We start from the raw sequence: 16,657 nt of genomic DNA on the forward strand, positions 1-16,657 counted from the left end.
GGCAGGGCACCCCCAATCCTCCCTCTGATGCCCCCCCCCGTTCCCTGGACGGCCCCCCCCCAAGGCTTGGCACCCGCAGTACATAGGCCAGAGCCCTGGCCCGGTGCCTGTCTGCCCCGAGGGGCTGGTTCCATGCCACATCCCACGAGGGACTGAACACCCACTGCCCAGCAAGGTTTCATATATTTATTCATAAGCCAAGTTATCGATAGAAAAGTTCCATACTAAAAGGCCTTTACATCGTCTGCTGTTCAGAAAACCGGGGTTTTGCCCCCTTTTTTTGTTGTAGTTTTTTAGTGTTTACATTGAAAAAACCCCTCCCCTCGGCGCAGAACGTCCCTTTACACATTTACAGCATAGCGCGGCCACGGGGAGGGGGGGCACGGCCGCTCGGGGGGGGGCTGGGGGGCGTCTCGCGCGCTCATCAGGAATCTGGGTTACTCTGAGACCACCGGGGGGGAGGGGAGGCTCCTTTCTCTTCTATCTAGAGCTTTGCGGGGGCTGGGACGGGCCAGCGTCCCCCTGCCCCAGTGAGGGCGTGGGCAGAAACCACAGATAGCAAAGTACTGGGCGTGTGGGGGCTGCGGGGGCACCTCCGAACACATTACATCAGCCCCTGCTGCGGCCCTGGGAGCTGGGGCGACTGCCAGGGCCTGGGGCAGCACGGGGGCTTGGGGACGTCTGGTCCATGGGTGGGGGTGCCCGCTCAGTGGGGCCATGCTATGCCGAGCCCAGTGTTGTGCCCAGCGGGTGCCACCTCCCTGTGGGGCAGGGCTGTCAGACGTGCTGGGATGTCACCCCCACAGAGCAGGTGCAGGGGCCGGCCAGGGCAGGGCCTGCTCCCGCGTGTCCCTGCTGGTTCCCCACACAGCCCCCGGGGGGGCGGGAGCAGGGGGGATGGTGCTTTGGTTTGTCTGCAGAAAGCCACCCACTGCCCCTCTGGCAATGGGATCTAAGCACTTTGTCCTTTCAGCGCCTGTGCACCCCTCCGCGTGCCCATGTCCACCTGCGAATGCCCCCCCCCCCCGTCTGCACGAATCCACCCACGTCCTTTAACTGGGGTCCTGGTGCGGCTGGGAGCCACAGGGAGACGCCCAGCCTGGCCCTGTCTCCTGCTTGTGCGGGGCGTGGGTGCATGCAGGAGCGGCAGGGCTGCGCGTAGCAGGCGTTTGGTTCCTGCGGGAAGCTGGCTCTGGCTGCGTGCTCCCTGCCCTAGTTTATAATAATATATATACTCTCTCTCTTCCCCCGTCCCAGGGCACGTGCCCCCCGACAGAGCGCGGGGTCACTAGCATCAGAATAATAATAATAATAATAATACACCGAAGGACCGAGGGAGCGCGCCGCGGGGGTCTATATTACACAGCCGGCCAGGCGGGCGCCGTCCCGTCAGCGGGGTGAGCGCGCCAGGGGCCCTCCCTGCTCCCTCCCTATGTACAGAAAACCCCAGCTGTCCTCGGCTGCAGCCAGGCTGAGGGCAAACAGTGCATTGCAACCCCCCCTCCCCCCATTTGTCTGTCGGCTTCTCTGTTTCCATAAAACTTCCCGGAAGAAATACAATATTTACACGAGAAATAAATAGAATAATACACCTGATTTCTGCTTTACCTGCTGGCAAACAGTCCGAGGTACTAGGGACAGTATGGCTTGAATTCAAATCTCTCCACGCCTGCCAACGGGAAGGAGAGCTCTGTGTGCGGGTCTCCGGCAAGCCAGGCTGGCTCTGCCCCGTGGCCGGCATCTGGGCCGCTGCTCCGCGGGAGCCGCCGGGGTTGTGCCGCCGGGCGGGGTTTGCATAATTACCGGGCCTGGCTCCAACCGGCAGAGATGGTGCTGCTGGGGGAGCTGCCCCGGTGTCAGCACAGCCCCTTCGTCGGCCAGCCCACCCAGAGAGAGGCAAAAGGCCCCAGGGTGCCCGGCCATTCCCTGCCCCGGTTCCCAGCGTGTTTGCCGGTGGGTGGCCGGGGGTGGGTGGTTCGCCCCTGGCAGGGTCAGCACAGGATGGGGACGCCGTCGGCAGTCACCAGCCGGCCCGTGGTGGGGTCGTAGGTCCCCGCTAGGTAATAGAGGTCCTGGCGGTCCTGGTACTTCTTGTTCCTGGTCAGTTGCTCGTAGTGCTCCCGCCCCACCACCTGGCACTTGTGCGAGATGGTCTGCACGTCGTTCTCGTCCTCGTGGCACGACTGGTACAGCGCGTTCTGTGGGCAGAAGGCAGGTGAGGGTCCCCGGCAGGCTCCACTGGACGGGCTGCCCGCCTGGCCCAATGCAGACACTGGGCCCTCCGTGGCCATCCTGCTCGGAGCGCAGCCCGTGGGCTCTCCTGGGCTTGGGAAAGGGGCCATCTCGTGCCTGGCTGCCCAGTGCCCCTCCGCCCAGCACCCCCGTTCTGTGCCCATCTGCCCAGTGCCCCGTCCCACGCCCGGCAGCCCAATGCCCCATCCCATGACCATCCACCCAGCACCCCTGTTCTGTGCCCATCTGCCCAGTGCCCCATCCCGTGCCCCTCCGCCCAGTGCCCCCATCTTGTGCCCCTCCGCCCAGCACCCCTGTCCTGTGCCCATCTGCCCAGCACCCCTGTTCTGTGCCCATCTGCCCAGTGCCCCATCCCACGCCCGGCAGCCCAATGCCCCATCCCGTGACCATCCGCCCAATGCCCCCATCCTGTGCCCCTCTGCCCAGTGCCCCCATCTTGTGCCCCTCCGCCCAGCACCCCTGTCCTGTGCCCCTCTGCCCAGCACCCCTGTCCTGTGCCCATCTGCCCAGTGCCCCTGTCCTGTGCCCATCTGCCCAGTGCCCCCATCTTGTGCCCCTCCACCCAGCACCCCTGCCCTGTGCCCCTCTGCCCAGCACCCCTGTTCTGTGCCCATCTGCCCAGTGCCCCGTTCTGTGCCCGTGTGCCCAGCAACCCCCATCTCACACCTGTCACCCCCATCCCAGGTCTCTCCGCCCGGCCACCCCTGTCCTGCCCCCGTCTGCCCCCTTCCACGGTCCACGCCCAGCCGCCCACCCCCTCACCTTGCCGTCGCTCTGCCGCTTGCCCAGCTTGGTCTCCTCGGGGTGGTAGAACCACTTCACCTTCACCACCATGTTGCTGCCCCAGGACTCCCACATGCTCTCGATGCGCCCGATGTAGGGCAGGTTGGGCCGGCCGGCCGAGAGGAACACGGCGCAGTCGCCGACGCGCAGCGTCTCCTTGCCCCGCACAATGGCCTTGTAGAACAACTTCCGGGCCTTGCCTTTCATGCCCCTTCTCTGCGGGGGGTGGAGATGCCGTCAGGGCCCAGCTCGCGACCCTCCAGCCCCACACTGGGCTGTCCTGCTGGGCTTGGGGGTGGGGGGTGGTCGCGAGGCAGCGGTTCCAGGCCCCCTCAGCGAGTCCATGGGCTCCCAGAAGGACAGGGCAGGCCCAGGGCTAGCGGCCGGGCCGGGGTGCCCCTGGCGGGGGTGGGGAGGTTCTGCCTGGATCGGAGCTAAGGGGGACCAAGAACTGCAAACCATGGAGGGAATGGGCTGGGGGAGACCCTTGATGTGCCAAGCCGGTGCCCCCTCGGGCAGTGACTGTGCCTCCATGGCAGGGGGCTGCTTGTGGAGGTGCCGGCATCTCCCCGACCCAAGACATCCCTGTTAAGGGCCTGCCCTGCCCTGCCCCTCATCCCATCTGCTGGCAGGGCCCAACCAAGCTGACAAGCCAGGGACAATCACATGGGAGGCCTCTACCTGCCCTGCCCCGAGGCTCCCCGGGGGCGGGGCTGCACGTACCTGCGTGGGGTTCCCCGACCACTTCCAGAGCTGCCGCGCGGGCAGGAAAGCGGAGATCTTTGGCCGATTTTCCACCGACGGCAGCCGCTGCCTCCGGGAGAACTCTTTGGCTTTGGAAAAGCTCAGGGCCTCCTTGCGCTTCAGCTTGGCCTTGGCGCTGGCGGCGGCGGCCTTGGCGATGAAGCACCTCTGCGGGGCGCTGCTCTTGGAGCGCAGGGCCTGGGACTGTGCCAGCAGGGTGGGCACGGGGTGGGTGAGGCAGGTCTGCAGCAGCAGGGTGGAGTCCTCGTCGTCGGAGCTGTAGGAGGAGTCCTCGTTGTCGGAGGAGCACAGGCTGGAGGTGGAGATGGAGCCGGAGGAGGAGGAGGTGGAGGAGCCGGAGGAGGAGGAGGAGACCGAGAGGCGCGTCATGAAGCGCGAGGGCACGTTGGCACCCAGCCCGCCGGCCCCCTCGTCCTCGTCCATGTCGGAGTAGGAGCTGTGGCAGTCGCTGTCACAGGTCAGGGCGTAGTCGGCCTGGCCCGAGTACTTGCGCAGCGCCAGCCCCATGGGCAGCTGGTGCATGGGGGCCCGCCCCTTTTTGTCCTTGCCCAGCAGAGCTGGGTGGGCGTAGCCATGGCTGGGCAGGGGCCTCTCCAGCTTGGGCCCAAAGCTCTTGTCGCTCATCAGCAGGGCCTTGCAGGTCTTGTTCTTGGGGGACGTCACGCCCTCGTGGTCCAGCTTGACCAGGTACTCGCTGCCCGACTTCCTCCTGCCCCCCTTGCCCACCTCCGCCTCCAGCCTCTCCACCTTCTTGGCCCGCAGGAGCTTCTGGGCGCCGGGCAGCACCAGGCCGGCGCCGGCGCCGAAGGAGGCGTACGAGCTGGCGATCCTGCTGAAGGAGTCGGCACCGAAGCCGTTGCCGAAGATGGGGGCGGCCACGCTGTGCACGGGGAAGAGCGCCTCTTTGGCCCGCAGTTTCTTGCTGCTGCCGTTGAGCTGGAAGAGGTTCTGCAGCACGGCCGGGTTCTTGCTGGCTGCCTTCCGCTTGGTCTGGGCCACCGCTGACCAGCTCAGCAGGGGGCTGCCACGCCGGGCCAGGAAGTGATCGGCCGGCGGCAGCGCCTTGGCACCCAGGGCCAGCACATCGGCTTTACCTGTCGGGGAGGGAACCAGCCGAGTCAGGGCGACGGCTGTGGCTGGGACACCTCCGGGCTCCGCCAGGCTCCTGCTCCACAGCCAGAGCCTCCCAGCTGTGCCCCCGCACACGTGGGTCCCCAGGCACGGCTGTGCTAGTTCAGCGCTCGAGTCGGGCACCAATGCGCTGGCTGGAGAGGAGCACAATGCCAGCCCCCCGCTACCCAACCCTGGGCTCCACCACCCTCCCTCCTGACCTGCAGCCCCCCGCTAGGTCAGTCCCAGGCCCCTGTGGAGTTTCCCCTCCAGGGAAGGGCACAGCTCTGCTGGCTGGCTGCAGCCGCGCCGGGGAGGGACCCTTGGCCTATTGGGAGGCTAATTCTACCTACCGGCTTTCTCTTTGCTAGTGGCCTTCCTGCTGGCGTTCTTGGCTGGCTCGGCGCTGTCGCGCCCATCCACACACAGGCTGGGGAGCGCCTCGCTGGGCGGGGGGGCATCGCTGGAGGACCGCTTCGTCCGCCGGCATGTGCTGGATACCAGCAGGGCGGGGGAGGGCTCCGTGCCTGTAACCACAGCGAGCGTCAGGGCAGGGGAGGAGACTCGTGCCCATAGCCAGATGGGCCGGCAGACCTGGCTGAGTCCCGGCCCGGCCCCCCAGCAGTGCGAGGCCAGTACTCTGGCCCTGGCCCTGCACACCCAATCTGTGCCTCTGTGCGGGGCTCCCCCTCAGCCCCAGGCAGGGCACGGCCCCCCGCTCCCCGCCCCCCGCCGGGCGGCTCACACTGGATCTGGTAGTCCGGTGGCAGCAAGCGGATGTTGGACACCGAGATGTGGCCTGTGTCCCCGTCGTCAAACTCCACCACCACCGAGTCCAGCTCCTCCTCCTCCTCCTCCTCCTCGCTGGAGGGACCTGGGGGGACATGCTGTCAGTGCGCACAGAGGGGGGGAGTGAGGGGGCCACCCCACTGCCAGCGCAGGGCGTCCCTGAGGAGAAGACCCTGAGCAGGTGAGGCTGCGCCAGAGCCAGCCGGCCGGGGAGGGACGCGCTGATGGCAGGGGCATCTCTGGGCCACAGTCGCATGCGCATGCGGCAGAATGAGAGTCCTCTTCCAGCCAGGCCCATCCCCAGCTCCCCCGCCCTGCACTCACTCTGCGCGCCCGTCTGCCCAGGCCTGCCAGCAGGGCAGTGTGCCAGGGAGGTGCCAGCCCTGCTGCCCGGGGACCCCTGCCTGGCACCTGAGCACCAGCCTCAGTTCTGCAGCCCAGCGGTGCTCACGCTGCCCCACGGCCCGAATCACCCTGCAGGCTCCTCACCGCGCACAACGTTCCCCGGGTAGAGGCAGCGGGACTTCTGGCTCCAGTACGCGCACACCCTGGCGCCTGGCGGGAGGTGGTGGCTGGACTGGGGTCTGATGTCCAGCACCTGGAAGGAGACAAGAGCATGGGTCACCGGAGGCTCCTCGGCAGGGCTGGGGCCTCTGCCCCCAAGGGAGGGGGGTGTCTGTCGCAGCCACGTGGGGGGAGCTCTGCCTGGGAAGTGCACAGAGGGCGGGAACCAGTGGGGTTCTGGGTCAGCTAGTCCTTCTGGTGTGCTCCAGCCGCTGCCCGGGGTGCTGTGACGCTGGCCTGGCCTGGCTCCTGGCCCCAGCCCATTGTGCGCGTCTGGCCTTGTTTGCCTTGGCTGGGTGCTTGCCAGCCCCTCCCTTCCTGCCCGCGCTTTGAAGGCTGCCCTGCCTGCCCTGCACAGATGGCTGGGACCTTCCGATTGTCTGAGGCAGGTTGTTTCCCTCCCGGGGCGCCGGGCCAAGCTCTGTGTTTACCCAGGGTGAGCAGAGCACTCACGGCTTCCTGCAGGAGCTGCTCCAGGGAGTAGATCCGCTGGCGGTTTCCTCTCTCCCCCTCGATCACAACGCTGTAGCTGCATGGGGGATTGAGCGAACAAAGGGTCAGGCCAGCGCCACGGGAGGAAGGGGCCCCTCTGCTTTCGGAGCTCCCCCAGAAGGGGGAAGGTGGGATGTCCGGCCCAGTGAGGGGCTCTGCTGGATGGCAGTCAGTGGGCACAGGGGCAGCCCGCAGCCCAGCGCTGCCGGGAGAGGGGAAGGCCAGGGTGCAGGGGGATGGGCAGAGACAGGACTCCCAAGAGCGGTCCCAGAGAGCCAGCGCTTTCATTGGCCTCTCCAGGGGAGAACGGCTGGGAAATCCAAAGGGGCCAACCCACCCTCATGCCCGGGGGCATCAGGGTAGCTCCTCCGTGCTGGGGTTGTCTGTCCATCTAGCCGTCTCCTTCCTTGTGGGTCCCCCCGCCCCTCGTCTCTCCCCCACCCCAGCGTGGCCCTTACATGTCCGGAGGCTGCAGGGTCTTGACGCTGGCGGCGTACAGCAGACTGTCCTCCTTGGGGATGAGCACCCGCAGGCCGTCCCGCAGGTCCTCCTTGCGGATAGTACAGGAGTGCGCTGGGGGAGAAGCTGGGGCATGAGTCCCCCAGGGGCCAGCACCTGCCCCCCTGCCCACACCGTGCCCGCACCACGGGTCGCTCGCATGCCTCACAGCCCGTCCCGTGGCTTAGGGATCCCGGAGCTTAGGGATCCGGGATGCTGGCTCTCGTTACCGAGCATTGAAACGAGCCGTGGGGTGCGCTGTGCCCCCTGGGATCCTGCCCCGCCACTCTGTGGCCCCACCTCGCTCCAGGGATCCCAAAGTGCTGCAAGACGTGACTGGATTGAGCCCCACAGCCCCACTCTTGAGAGCCCCATGGGGAAACTGAGGCACAGAATGGGGCAGTCACACACAAAGCCAGGCGAGGACCCAGGGGTCCTGACTCTGGTGCCTTAGCACCGACTCCTCTGCCCTGGACCCCCCTGATGTGTCCATTGGTCCCATTCCCCAGTGGCCTGGCAGCCCTGGCTCTGCCTGGGGGGCGGAGCTCACCGTGGGCTGCGCCCTGCTCAGCCCCCAGCCGAGGACTCTCCTCCTCTTCTGAGAAGCTGCTGTTGTCATCAAACTCAAAGTCGTCCTCCACGGTGAAGCTCTCCAGCAGCTTGCTGACTGCCCGCCCCTTGCACTGTGGGGACAGAGTGCCGGCCGGCCGGGGGCAGTGAGCAGCCAGCCCCTTGTGGGCTGGGGGCCGCCAGGGAGCCCCTCACCCAGCCCCCGGCCAGGCCTTGAACCCGGGTCTCTCCCGACAGCACCAGCGGCCTGGCCAGCGAACGTCTAGGGGGCCCGGGGACGCCTGGGAGCGTCTGGAGGGAGGAATGGCCCCACCAGGGACAGATTCCTGCTACTCCTCCCAACCCCCACCGCCCCCTGGCTGGGACTCCAGCCCCCCGTGCGCAGGTCTCTCCAGGCGGCTCTGCGCCCACAGGCCCCTGGCCAGCCCCTTAGCTCTGGACGGTGGCTGTGATTAGTCAGGGGGCCGCTGGCCTCAGCGTCTCTTTCCAGCTGGGGCAGGTGGGGCAGGGTGTGGTTCAGGGCTCGGCTCCTGTGCCACAGACTAGGGGCCATGGGGGCTGCTGCCATGGGTGGAGGGGGGACAGATGGCACAGGTGGGGGAGGGGTTGCTGCAGCGGGGCGGGGGCAGGGGCAGGGGCAGGACTGGTGGGGAGGGGTTGCAGCAGGGGCAGGGGCAGGGCTGGCAGAGGTGGGGAGGGGTTGCAGCAGGGGCGGGGCAGGGCTGGCGGAGGTGGGGAGGGGTTGCAGCAGGGGCAGGGGCAGGGCTGGCGGAGGTGGGGAGGGGTTGCTGCAGCGGGGCAGGGGCAGGGCTGGTGGAGGTGGGGAGGGGTTGCAGCGGGGCGGGGCAGGGCTGGTGGAGGTGGGGAGGGGTTGCAGCAGGGGCGGGGCAGGGCTGGCGGAGGTGGGGGAGGGGTGGCAGCTGGGGCGGGGGCCGGGCGGGCGGAGGTGGGGGAGGGGTTGCAGCAGGGGCAGGGCTGGTGGAGGTGGGGAGGGGTTGTTGCAGCAGGGCGGGGCAGGGCTGGCGGAGGTGGGGAGGGGTTGCAGCAGGGGCGGGGCAGGGCTGGCGGAGGTGGGGAGGGTTGCAGCGGGGCGGGGCAGGGCTGGCAGAGGTGGGGAGGGGTTGCAGCAGGGGCGGGGGCAGGGCTGGCGGAGGTGGGGAGGTTGCAGCGGGGCGGGGCAGGGCTGGCAGAGGTGGGGAGGGGTTGCAGCAGGGGCGGGGCAGGGCTGGCGGAGGTGGGGGAGGGGTTGCAGCAGGGGCGGGGGCAGGGCTGGTGGAGGTGGGGGAGGGGTTGCAGCAGGGGCGGGGGCAGGGCTGGCGGAGGTGGGGGAGGGGTTGCAGCGGGGCGGGGCAGGGCTGGCAGAGGTGGGAGGAGTTGCAGCAGGGGCGGGGCAGGGCTGGCGGAGGTGGGGAGGGGTTGCAGCGGGGCGGGGCAGGGCTGGCGGAGGTGGGGGAGGGGTTGCAGCGGGGGCGGGGGCAGGGCTGCGAGGCTCCCTTACCTGTTTGGTGGCCACCTTGCTCTTGACCTTGCCCAGCTTCTTGCCTTTGCTGAGGATGGTCTTGGCAGTCCTGGGCGAGAGGGCCAGGGCCAGCGCCCCGTTCTTCCGCTGTCGGGGGGAGACCACTGGGGTTTGCCCACCGACCGTGCACGGCGCTGGCCTGGAGACCCCTCTGCCCTGCACCATGCAACACGTCCCCCCCAGGAGCCCCTGCCCCCAGCACTCGCCCGCACGAGCCCCCTACCCCCCCAGGAGCTCCTGCCCCCCAGCACTCGCCCGCACGAGCCCCCTACCCCCCCCGGTGACCCTGCCCCCCAGCACTCGCCCGCACGAGCCCCCTGCCCCCAGGTGACCCTGCCCCCAGCACTCACCCGCACGAGCCCCTACTCCCCAGGAGCCCTGCCCCCAGCACTCACCCCACGAGCCCCACCCCCCAGGTGACCCTGCCCCAGCACTCATCCGCACGAGCCCCTACCCCCAGGAGCCTCTGCCCCAGCACTCACCCCACGAGCCCCTACCCCCAGGTGACCCTGCCCCCCAGCACTCATCCGCACGAGCCCCTACCCCCCCCAGGAGCCTCTGCCCCCCAGCACTCACCCCACGAGCCCCCTACCCCCCAGGTGACCCTGCCCCAGCACTCATCCGCACGAGCCCCTACCCCCCAGGAGCCTCTGTCCCCAGCACGCCCCCGCACGAGCCCCCTACCCCCAGGTGACCCTGCCCCCAGCACTCACCCGCACGAGCCCCTACCCCCAGGTGACCCTGCCCCCAGCACTCACCCGCACGAGCCCCTGCCCCCAGGTGACCCTGCCCCCAGCACGAGCCCCCTACCCCCAGGAGCCCCTGCCCCCAGCACTCGCCCGCACGAGCCCCTGCCCCCAGGAGCCCCTGCCCCAGCACTCGCCCGCACGAGCCCCTACCCCCAGGAGCCCCTGCCCCAGCACTTGCCCGCACGAGCCTCCTGCCCCCCAGGTGACCCTGCCCCCCCAGCACTCACCCGCACGAGCCTCCTGCCCCCCAGGTGACCCTGCCCCCCCAGCACTCACCCGCAGGGCTGACTGCAGCACCTTGCTCTTGCGGGTGGCTTTCTTCAGGCGCTCGCTGGAGAGCTTGGCCCCCTCCTCCCTGGGCGCGCAGTGCCTGGCGGCGGGGCCGGGGAAGGGGCTGGGGCTGGCTGCCAGGCTGCCCGCGCCCGATTGCACCAGCTGCCGCAGGCTCTGCTTGGGCTTCCCCTTCAGCTTCTTCTTGGCGGCCCCCTGGCAGGCCCCCGCCTTCCTCCGGGCGGGCACCTTCTCCAGCGCCCCTGCGCCGGGCTTCCCCGGGCGCCGCTTGATCTTGACTTCGCCCTCTGGGCTGGAGATTCGACACGGCCCTGCAGGGAGAGAGGGGAGGGACGGGCTGCTTAGGCCAGGGGGCCTGGCGGCTGCCAGCCTGTGCCCGTCCTGAGCCCGCCACGTGGGCCAGCGGCCGGGGGTGCTCTCCCGGCACTGACTCTGAACCACGTTCCCACCAGGAGCAAAGCGTCTGGCTTCGCCGGGTGCCTCTGGAGCTGGGCGGACGGGGCCGGCGTGAGCCCCTCCAGCGTGCCGCCCCTGCGCCAGGCAAAGGCAGCTGTGCCTCCATGGCCTGCCCCCCGCTCAGGAGGGTGTGTGCCAGGGGCCCCCTGCCAATCCCCGGTACCCCCGGCCTGCCTTTCCCGTTACCTAGCAACCCCTGCCTTTCCTTTTTCTTCTTTGCCTTCTGATTGGCCTCCATCTTCACCACCGAGGATGGCGAGGGCCCGACCACGGCGGGGGGCACCGAGGGGGGCAGGGGCTCGTCGGGCGACAGGGCGGCACCGTCCTCGCTCTCGTAGTCTGCGTCTGCAGGGAGGCCAGGCCGGGAGGGGTGAGGAAGAGACGGGGGAGGTGGGCGTGAGGCTGAGCGCTGGCCGGAGAGCACGTGGGTGCAGGAGGGCCCGTTCCTACCTAGCCCCCTCTCCCCACACTGCCCTGCCCGGCCCTGGGGGCAGCCGCAGGGGACTCAGCATGTCCCACCTGTCCCAGCCCGAGAGTGGCTGGGGGGGGTCTCTGGAAGCCATCCTGGGGCTCGCTGGGGGATACCCCCACAAGGGCAGGGGGCAGGGCTGGGATCCCCCTTCTCTGGCCAGTTGGCAGGCAGGACCCCTCCTGCCGGGAGCAGAGCCAGGCTGTGCAGGGCCGGGCACCCGGGAGAGGTTTGCTGCAGCCAGACACGACCAGGGCCGGCACAAAGAGCCCTGGATTTCCTCGTCTTATCTGCCCTTCCCACTTCTCTGCCCCTTCACCCGGGGCACGGGGAGGGCGCTCCCCAGGGATGGCACCTCCTGCACCTTGGCAGCAAGCGCTTCCTGCTGCAGCTTCCTCCTTCCTGCCGCCTGCCCAGGCGGGCCCCTCTCTTTGTTCTGCCGGACCACAGGGCTTTTGGGGAGAGGAAGCTGAGGCTGTTTCCCAGTCTTGTGTGTCAGGGCCTGGCTGCCCGATAACCCTGCCCGGCAGCTGCGGGGTCGCCCCCGGGGCCTCAGGAACCAGCCCTGGGCCAGGCAGACAGAGCTATTTTTAAATTCCTTGTCCCACAGAGCTTTCTCCATCTGTCGGCCTCCCTTCCTCTCCCCCAGTAGCTGCAGCTAGCGCTCCCCTCTGCACAGCCCCCAGCCCTGGGGAACCCCCTGCCCCTCAATCGGAGCCGGCACCCCAGGGAGCCCGCAGGGAGCCTGGCAGAGCAGCAGCAGCAGCCAGGAACGGCTCGCTGCCAAGGCAGCCCTGCCCTGCCCGCTGCCCTGTGCCCAGGGACAGACGCCCCTTCCCTCTCCCGTGGAGCAGAGTCGTGCCCAGGCCTGCCTGGAGCAGCAAGGGCCTCCCTGCAGCAGTACGAAGGGGGGGCAGCCCTGGGGCCGGGGTACCATGGCTGTGCCGTGGCCCCACACCTTCGGCCCGCGCCCTCTCCCACTCCCATACCTGCGCCGGCTGCCCCCGGGCTGGGCGTGGCTTTGAAGTGAGCAGACTCCCGGCTGGCTGGGTCCTGCTGCGGGTACTTGGTGGAGGCCGCAGCTTTGGTGTTCTTGGCCCTGGAGAGTTTCTTCTGGATCCTGCTGCCGGGGCTGGGCTCTTTCCTGCGGAAGGGGCTGATGCCCGCCGGGAGCCCTTTGCTCTTCACCTTCTGCTTCAGCTGGGAGACCTTGTGAGCCGCCTTGGCGGCGAGTTTGCTCTGGGAGCTGCTTTTCTTGCACCGCACCTTGTCCTGTGTGGGCCGCAGACAGCACAGCCCTGAGCGGCCCCCAGCCACCCCAGCGCGCTCTGCCCTGCTGCCCGGCCCCGCAGCAATGGCTTCTCCCGCCCCCATTGCCAGAAGAGGAGCCGGGCTTCCCATCACGACCCCCACCCCCGCTCCTCCCAGCTGGGGCTGTCGGGTGGGGCCCATGTGTGGAACAGCCAAGGCCCCCCAGAGACCCCCGGGCACCGTGCCCTCACCCATCATCCAGCTGGAGGCTCCTCTCTGGGGCAGGGGGCGCGGCCGCTCCAGGCTCTGCACTGGGCTTGGCACCAGGTCGTCCCCTCGCCTCCCCCAGCCAGCCCGGCAGGGCCATTCCCGGCACGGGCACTCACCTGGGCGCCCTTGAGGCTGCTGTAGGCCACCTCGGCCATCCTGCTCCGCTTCGTCTTGGGCTCCCCGTCGCTCCGCAGCTCCGCGCACAGGAGAGACAGGCTGGTCTTCACGGCCCTACGAGCGGGGGAGAGCGGCCTTCAGTGCACCTGGCATGCGGAGCCTTATCCTGCTGCCAGCCTGCCTGCCCCGCCGTCAGCCCCAGCCTGCCAGGAACCCTGCCTGCCCTGCCGTCAGCCCCACCCTGCCACCAGCCCCACCCCAGGAACCCTGCCTGCCCCGCCACCAGCCCCACCCACCACCAGCCCCACCCCAGGAACCCTGCCTGCCCCGCCGTCAGCCCCACCGCGCCACCAGCCCCACCCCAGGAACCCTGCCTGCCCTGCCGTCAGCCCCAGCCTGCCAGGAACCCTGCCTACCCCGCCGTCAGCCCCACCGCGCCACCAGCCCCACCCCAGGAACCCAGCCTGCCCCACCCTGCCACGTCAGCCCCACCCCAGGAACCCTGCCTGCCCCGCCGTCAGCCCCACCCTGCCACCAGCCCCACCCCAGGAACCCTGCCTGCCCCGCCGTCAGCCCCAGCCTGCCAGGAACCCTGCCTGCCCTGCCGTCAGCCCCACCGCGCCACCAGCCCCACCCCAGGAACCCTGCCTGCCCCGCCGTCAGCCCCACCCCGGGAACCCTGCCTGCCCTGCCGTCAGCCCCACCCTGCCACCAGCCCCACCCCCGGAACCCTGCCTGCCCCGCCGTCAGCCCCACCCTGCCACCAGCCCCACCCCAGGAACCCTGCCTGCCCTGCCATCAGCCCCACCCGCCACCAGCCCCACCCCAGGAACCCTGCCTGCCCCGCCATCAGCCCCACCCACCACCAGCCCCACCCCAGGAACCTGTCCTGCCCTGCCGTCAGCCCCACCCACCACCAGCCCCACCCCAGGAACCTGTCCTGCCGCCCACTCGGCTGCCCCAGGAATCCCAGCCTGCTGCCAGCCTCCACGCCGATGTCAGCCCACTGCCAGAGCCTGATCCCCCAGCCAAGCACCCTCCCAGGGACGCTCCCAGCCCAGGAGCACCAGTCCCCACAGCCACTGAGCCCGGGGCCCTGAGCAGCACTGGGAACCGCACCCGGCACCGGGCAGCCTAGTGGGATCTTGCCCCCACCCGGCCCTTTGCCCAGAGCCATATTCCATGGAGCCAAGGCTGGTGACAAACAGGTGGGGATGAGCCAGGTCCATGCTGGAGCAGAGAACCAGAGTGGCTCCGAACTCCCACCCTAGCCTGGCGCTGGGTTCTTGCCCCAGCGATGTGACTGGGGGCAAGTTGCCAGATCGCCCCATGCCTCAGTTTCCCACTGTTTAAAATGGGGCCATTGAGACTTCTCTGCACCACTAGAGGGGAACTGGGAGGCAAAAATCCATTGTGGTGCTTTGAGATCCTTGGGGTAGAGGCTGCACAATGCAAAGAGTTACTGCCCTTCAGCCCCCCTGACACCGGCCCTGCGCCCCCTTCCTTCCCTGGCAGGTGTATTATGGGGGGGGGATGGGCTGCGTTGGGATCTCCCCACCCAACAATGGACACAATGCAGGACACAGCTGGGGCAGGCAGATCCCCCCCCCAACCCCCGCATCTGCTCCCTTGTGTGTGTGGGGGGGTCCTCTCCCTGGGACATTCCTGGGCTTTCCTGCCACATTCCTCCAGAGAGCCCGCGAGGCGGCTGCTGCTGGAGCTAATTACTACAGGGGGGGGTGGGGGGCGGGAACAGACCCGCTCCACGGACAATCGCCTCTTTCACCAAACATGAATAGCCAGCCCCAGCTGTCAGGGCGCTTTCTGGGCACAGGGCTGGCAGGGGAGGCAGCTCCCACGTGGGGCTGGCCTGTCCCGTCCGAGAGGAGGTCAGTGCTGCCACTGGCGAATGGGGGAGACACCCCCCCAGACTGAGGGGGATGCACAGGTGCTGCCCTCCGGGGCTGAGGGCAGTTATTACTGACTAATTGCTTTAGTCATTAGAGTGCAGAAAAACCCAGCAGCGCCTGGGAGTGGCAGCTGGGCCCAAGGGAGTGGGGGATGGGAGAGGGGGGTCCCCCACCCCAGCACTCAGATCACAGCACCTCGGGGAGCGGCGCACAGAGACGCTGTGGGTCAGAGTGCCAGAACCAGCCACGTCCCCCCATCCCCACTGTGCACCCAGCGGGGCACACCACCAGTGCCCGCCCTGGCACTTCCACAGCCCTGCCTGCGGCTCTGTGGGCACTGCCCGTGCATCTGGGCGCTCACCGGAGCAGCCACCCCACAGGGAGAATGCCCCCCCACCCCGGGCTCCCTGAAGGGGGCTCATTTACCCTCCCTGTTCATTCCTTCCCAGCACTGCTGCCCACCCCGAACCAGGGCATCTCACTGCTCCAAGGCCTGGCCGTGCCGGGAGCCCCTCCATGCCAGGAGCGCTGCTGCCCACCCCGAACCAGGGCATCTCACTGCTCCAAGGCCTGGCCGTGCCGGGAGCCCCTCCGTGCCGGGAGCGCTGCTGCCCACCCCGAACCAGGGCATCTCACTGCTCCAAGGCCTGGCCGTGCCGGGAGCCCCTCCGTGCCAGGAGCGCTGCTGCCCACCCCGAACCAGGGCATCTCACTGCTCCAAGGCCTGGCCGTGCCGGGAGCCCCTCCGTGCCGGGAGCGCTGCTGCCCACCCCAAACCAGGGCATCTCGCTGCTCCAAGGCCTGGCCCTGCCGGGAGCCCCTCCGTGCCGGGAGCGCTGCTGCCCACCCCGAACCAGGGCATCTCACTGCTCCAAGGCCTGGCCGTGCCGGGAGCCCCTCCGTGCCAGGAGCGCAGCTGCTCACCCCGAACCAGGGCATCTCACTGCTCCAAGGCCTGGCCGTGCCGGGAGCCCCTCCGTGCCAGGAGCGCTGCTGCCCACCCCGAACCAGGGCATCTCACTGCTCCAAGGCCTGGCCGTGCCGGGAGCCCCTCCGTGCCGGGAGCGCTGCTGAGCCCCAAGCTCCAGGGAAGCCGACTTTGCTCCCCTGCCCTGGAACTCCAGGCTGGGGTCTGAGGCTGCAAGGCAGGTCCCATTCACACCCCTCTGGCAGGGCCGGACGCTTTCACTCAACCTTTCGACCCGGCGCCCTTGGGCGACCCTGGCACCCAGTGTCAGCTTGGGGCGGCAGGGAGGGAATCCCTGGGTAACCAGAGAGCCAGGAGGGGAGGCAGGGAGGTTCCCAGCTCCCCAGGTCACCGGCCGGGGCCCTTGGGCCAGCCAGGGAGGACCGGGGCCCTGCGAGGAGATTCCATGGTCCAAGGCCACAGCTTTGCTCCAGGGGAGTGTCTGGCTTTGGGAGGCGTCTCTGCTCACACAGCTCCGCGCCCTTGGGGAGCTTGAGGAGGCAGGAATGTTAGTGATAGGACGGCAGCCAAAGGGCCGGAGCTGCAGCTGCTGGAGGAGCCTTTACCGCATGGCTGTGGCCAAGATCCAGCATGTGGCGCATGGGGAGGGGCAGGGCCTGCGTGTGGGGCTGCGGGCTCACAGCCTGGGGTGCAGGGCCAGGGCATGTGCTAAGACGTGTGTGCGCACAGGGTCACAAGCAGTGTGTGTGTCAGCACGATGGATGCAGGGGTGTGAGCACGGGGAGCCTGCCGGCTGTGTGCAGCGGGCGGGTCAGGCCAAGTGGAGGGCTGTGTGGTGGTGCATTTGTGTGTGGACTGGAGCACAGACGTATC

The 16,657-nt window shown here is 68.9% G+C and overlaps 1 protein-coding gene across 5 annotated transcripts in view; it reads right to left on the reverse strand.

The window, feature by feature from the left end:
- Positions 1 to 236: 236 nt before the first annotated feature.
- The window catches only part of BAHCC1 (BAH domain and coiled-coil containing 1), a 90,034-nt gene continuing 73,613 nt past the window's right edge, over positions 237 to 16,657 (reverse strand). For all 5 annotated transcript variants that reach the window (XM_039501259.1, XM_039501260.1, XM_039501261.1 and 2 more), the window contains 14 exons: positions 12,946 to 13,060; positions 12,298 to 12,580; positions 11,026 to 11,184; positions 10,369 to 10,694; positions 9,323 to 9,430; positions 7,805 to 7,937; positions 7,215 to 7,329; positions 6,718 to 6,793; positions 6,190 to 6,298; positions 5,657 to 5,785; positions 5,265 to 5,438; positions 3,760 to 4,895; positions 3,016 to 3,252; positions 237 to 2,198 (listed from right to left, as the gene is read on the reverse strand). In XM_039501259.1, the coding sequence (XP_039357193.1) occupies positions 1,992 to 2,198; positions 3,016 to 3,252; positions 3,760 to 4,895; positions 5,265 to 5,438; positions 5,657 to 5,785; positions 6,190 to 6,298; positions 6,718 to 6,793; positions 7,215 to 7,329; positions 7,805 to 7,937; positions 9,323 to 9,430; positions 10,369 to 10,694; positions 11,026 to 11,184; positions 12,298 to 12,580; positions 12,946 to 13,060 (3,307 nt within the window). In that variant the 3' untranslated portion in view covers positions 237 to 1,991. The remainder of the gene's footprint in view (positions 2,199 to 3,015; positions 3,253 to 3,759; positions 4,896 to 5,264; positions 5,439 to 5,656; positions 5,786 to 6,189; positions 6,299 to 6,717; positions 6,794 to 7,214; positions 7,330 to 7,804; positions 7,938 to 9,322; positions 9,431 to 10,368; positions 10,695 to 11,025; positions 11,185 to 12,297; positions 12,581 to 12,945; positions 13,061 to 16,657) is intronic.

The sequence above is a fragment of the Mauremys reevesii genome, linkage group 15, assembly GCF_016161935.1.
Source record: "Mauremys reevesii isolate NIE-2019 linkage group 15, ASM1616193v1, whole genome shotgun sequence".
Lineage (NCBI taxonomy): Eukaryota > Metazoa > Chordata > Testudines > Geoemydidae > Mauremys > Mauremys reevesii.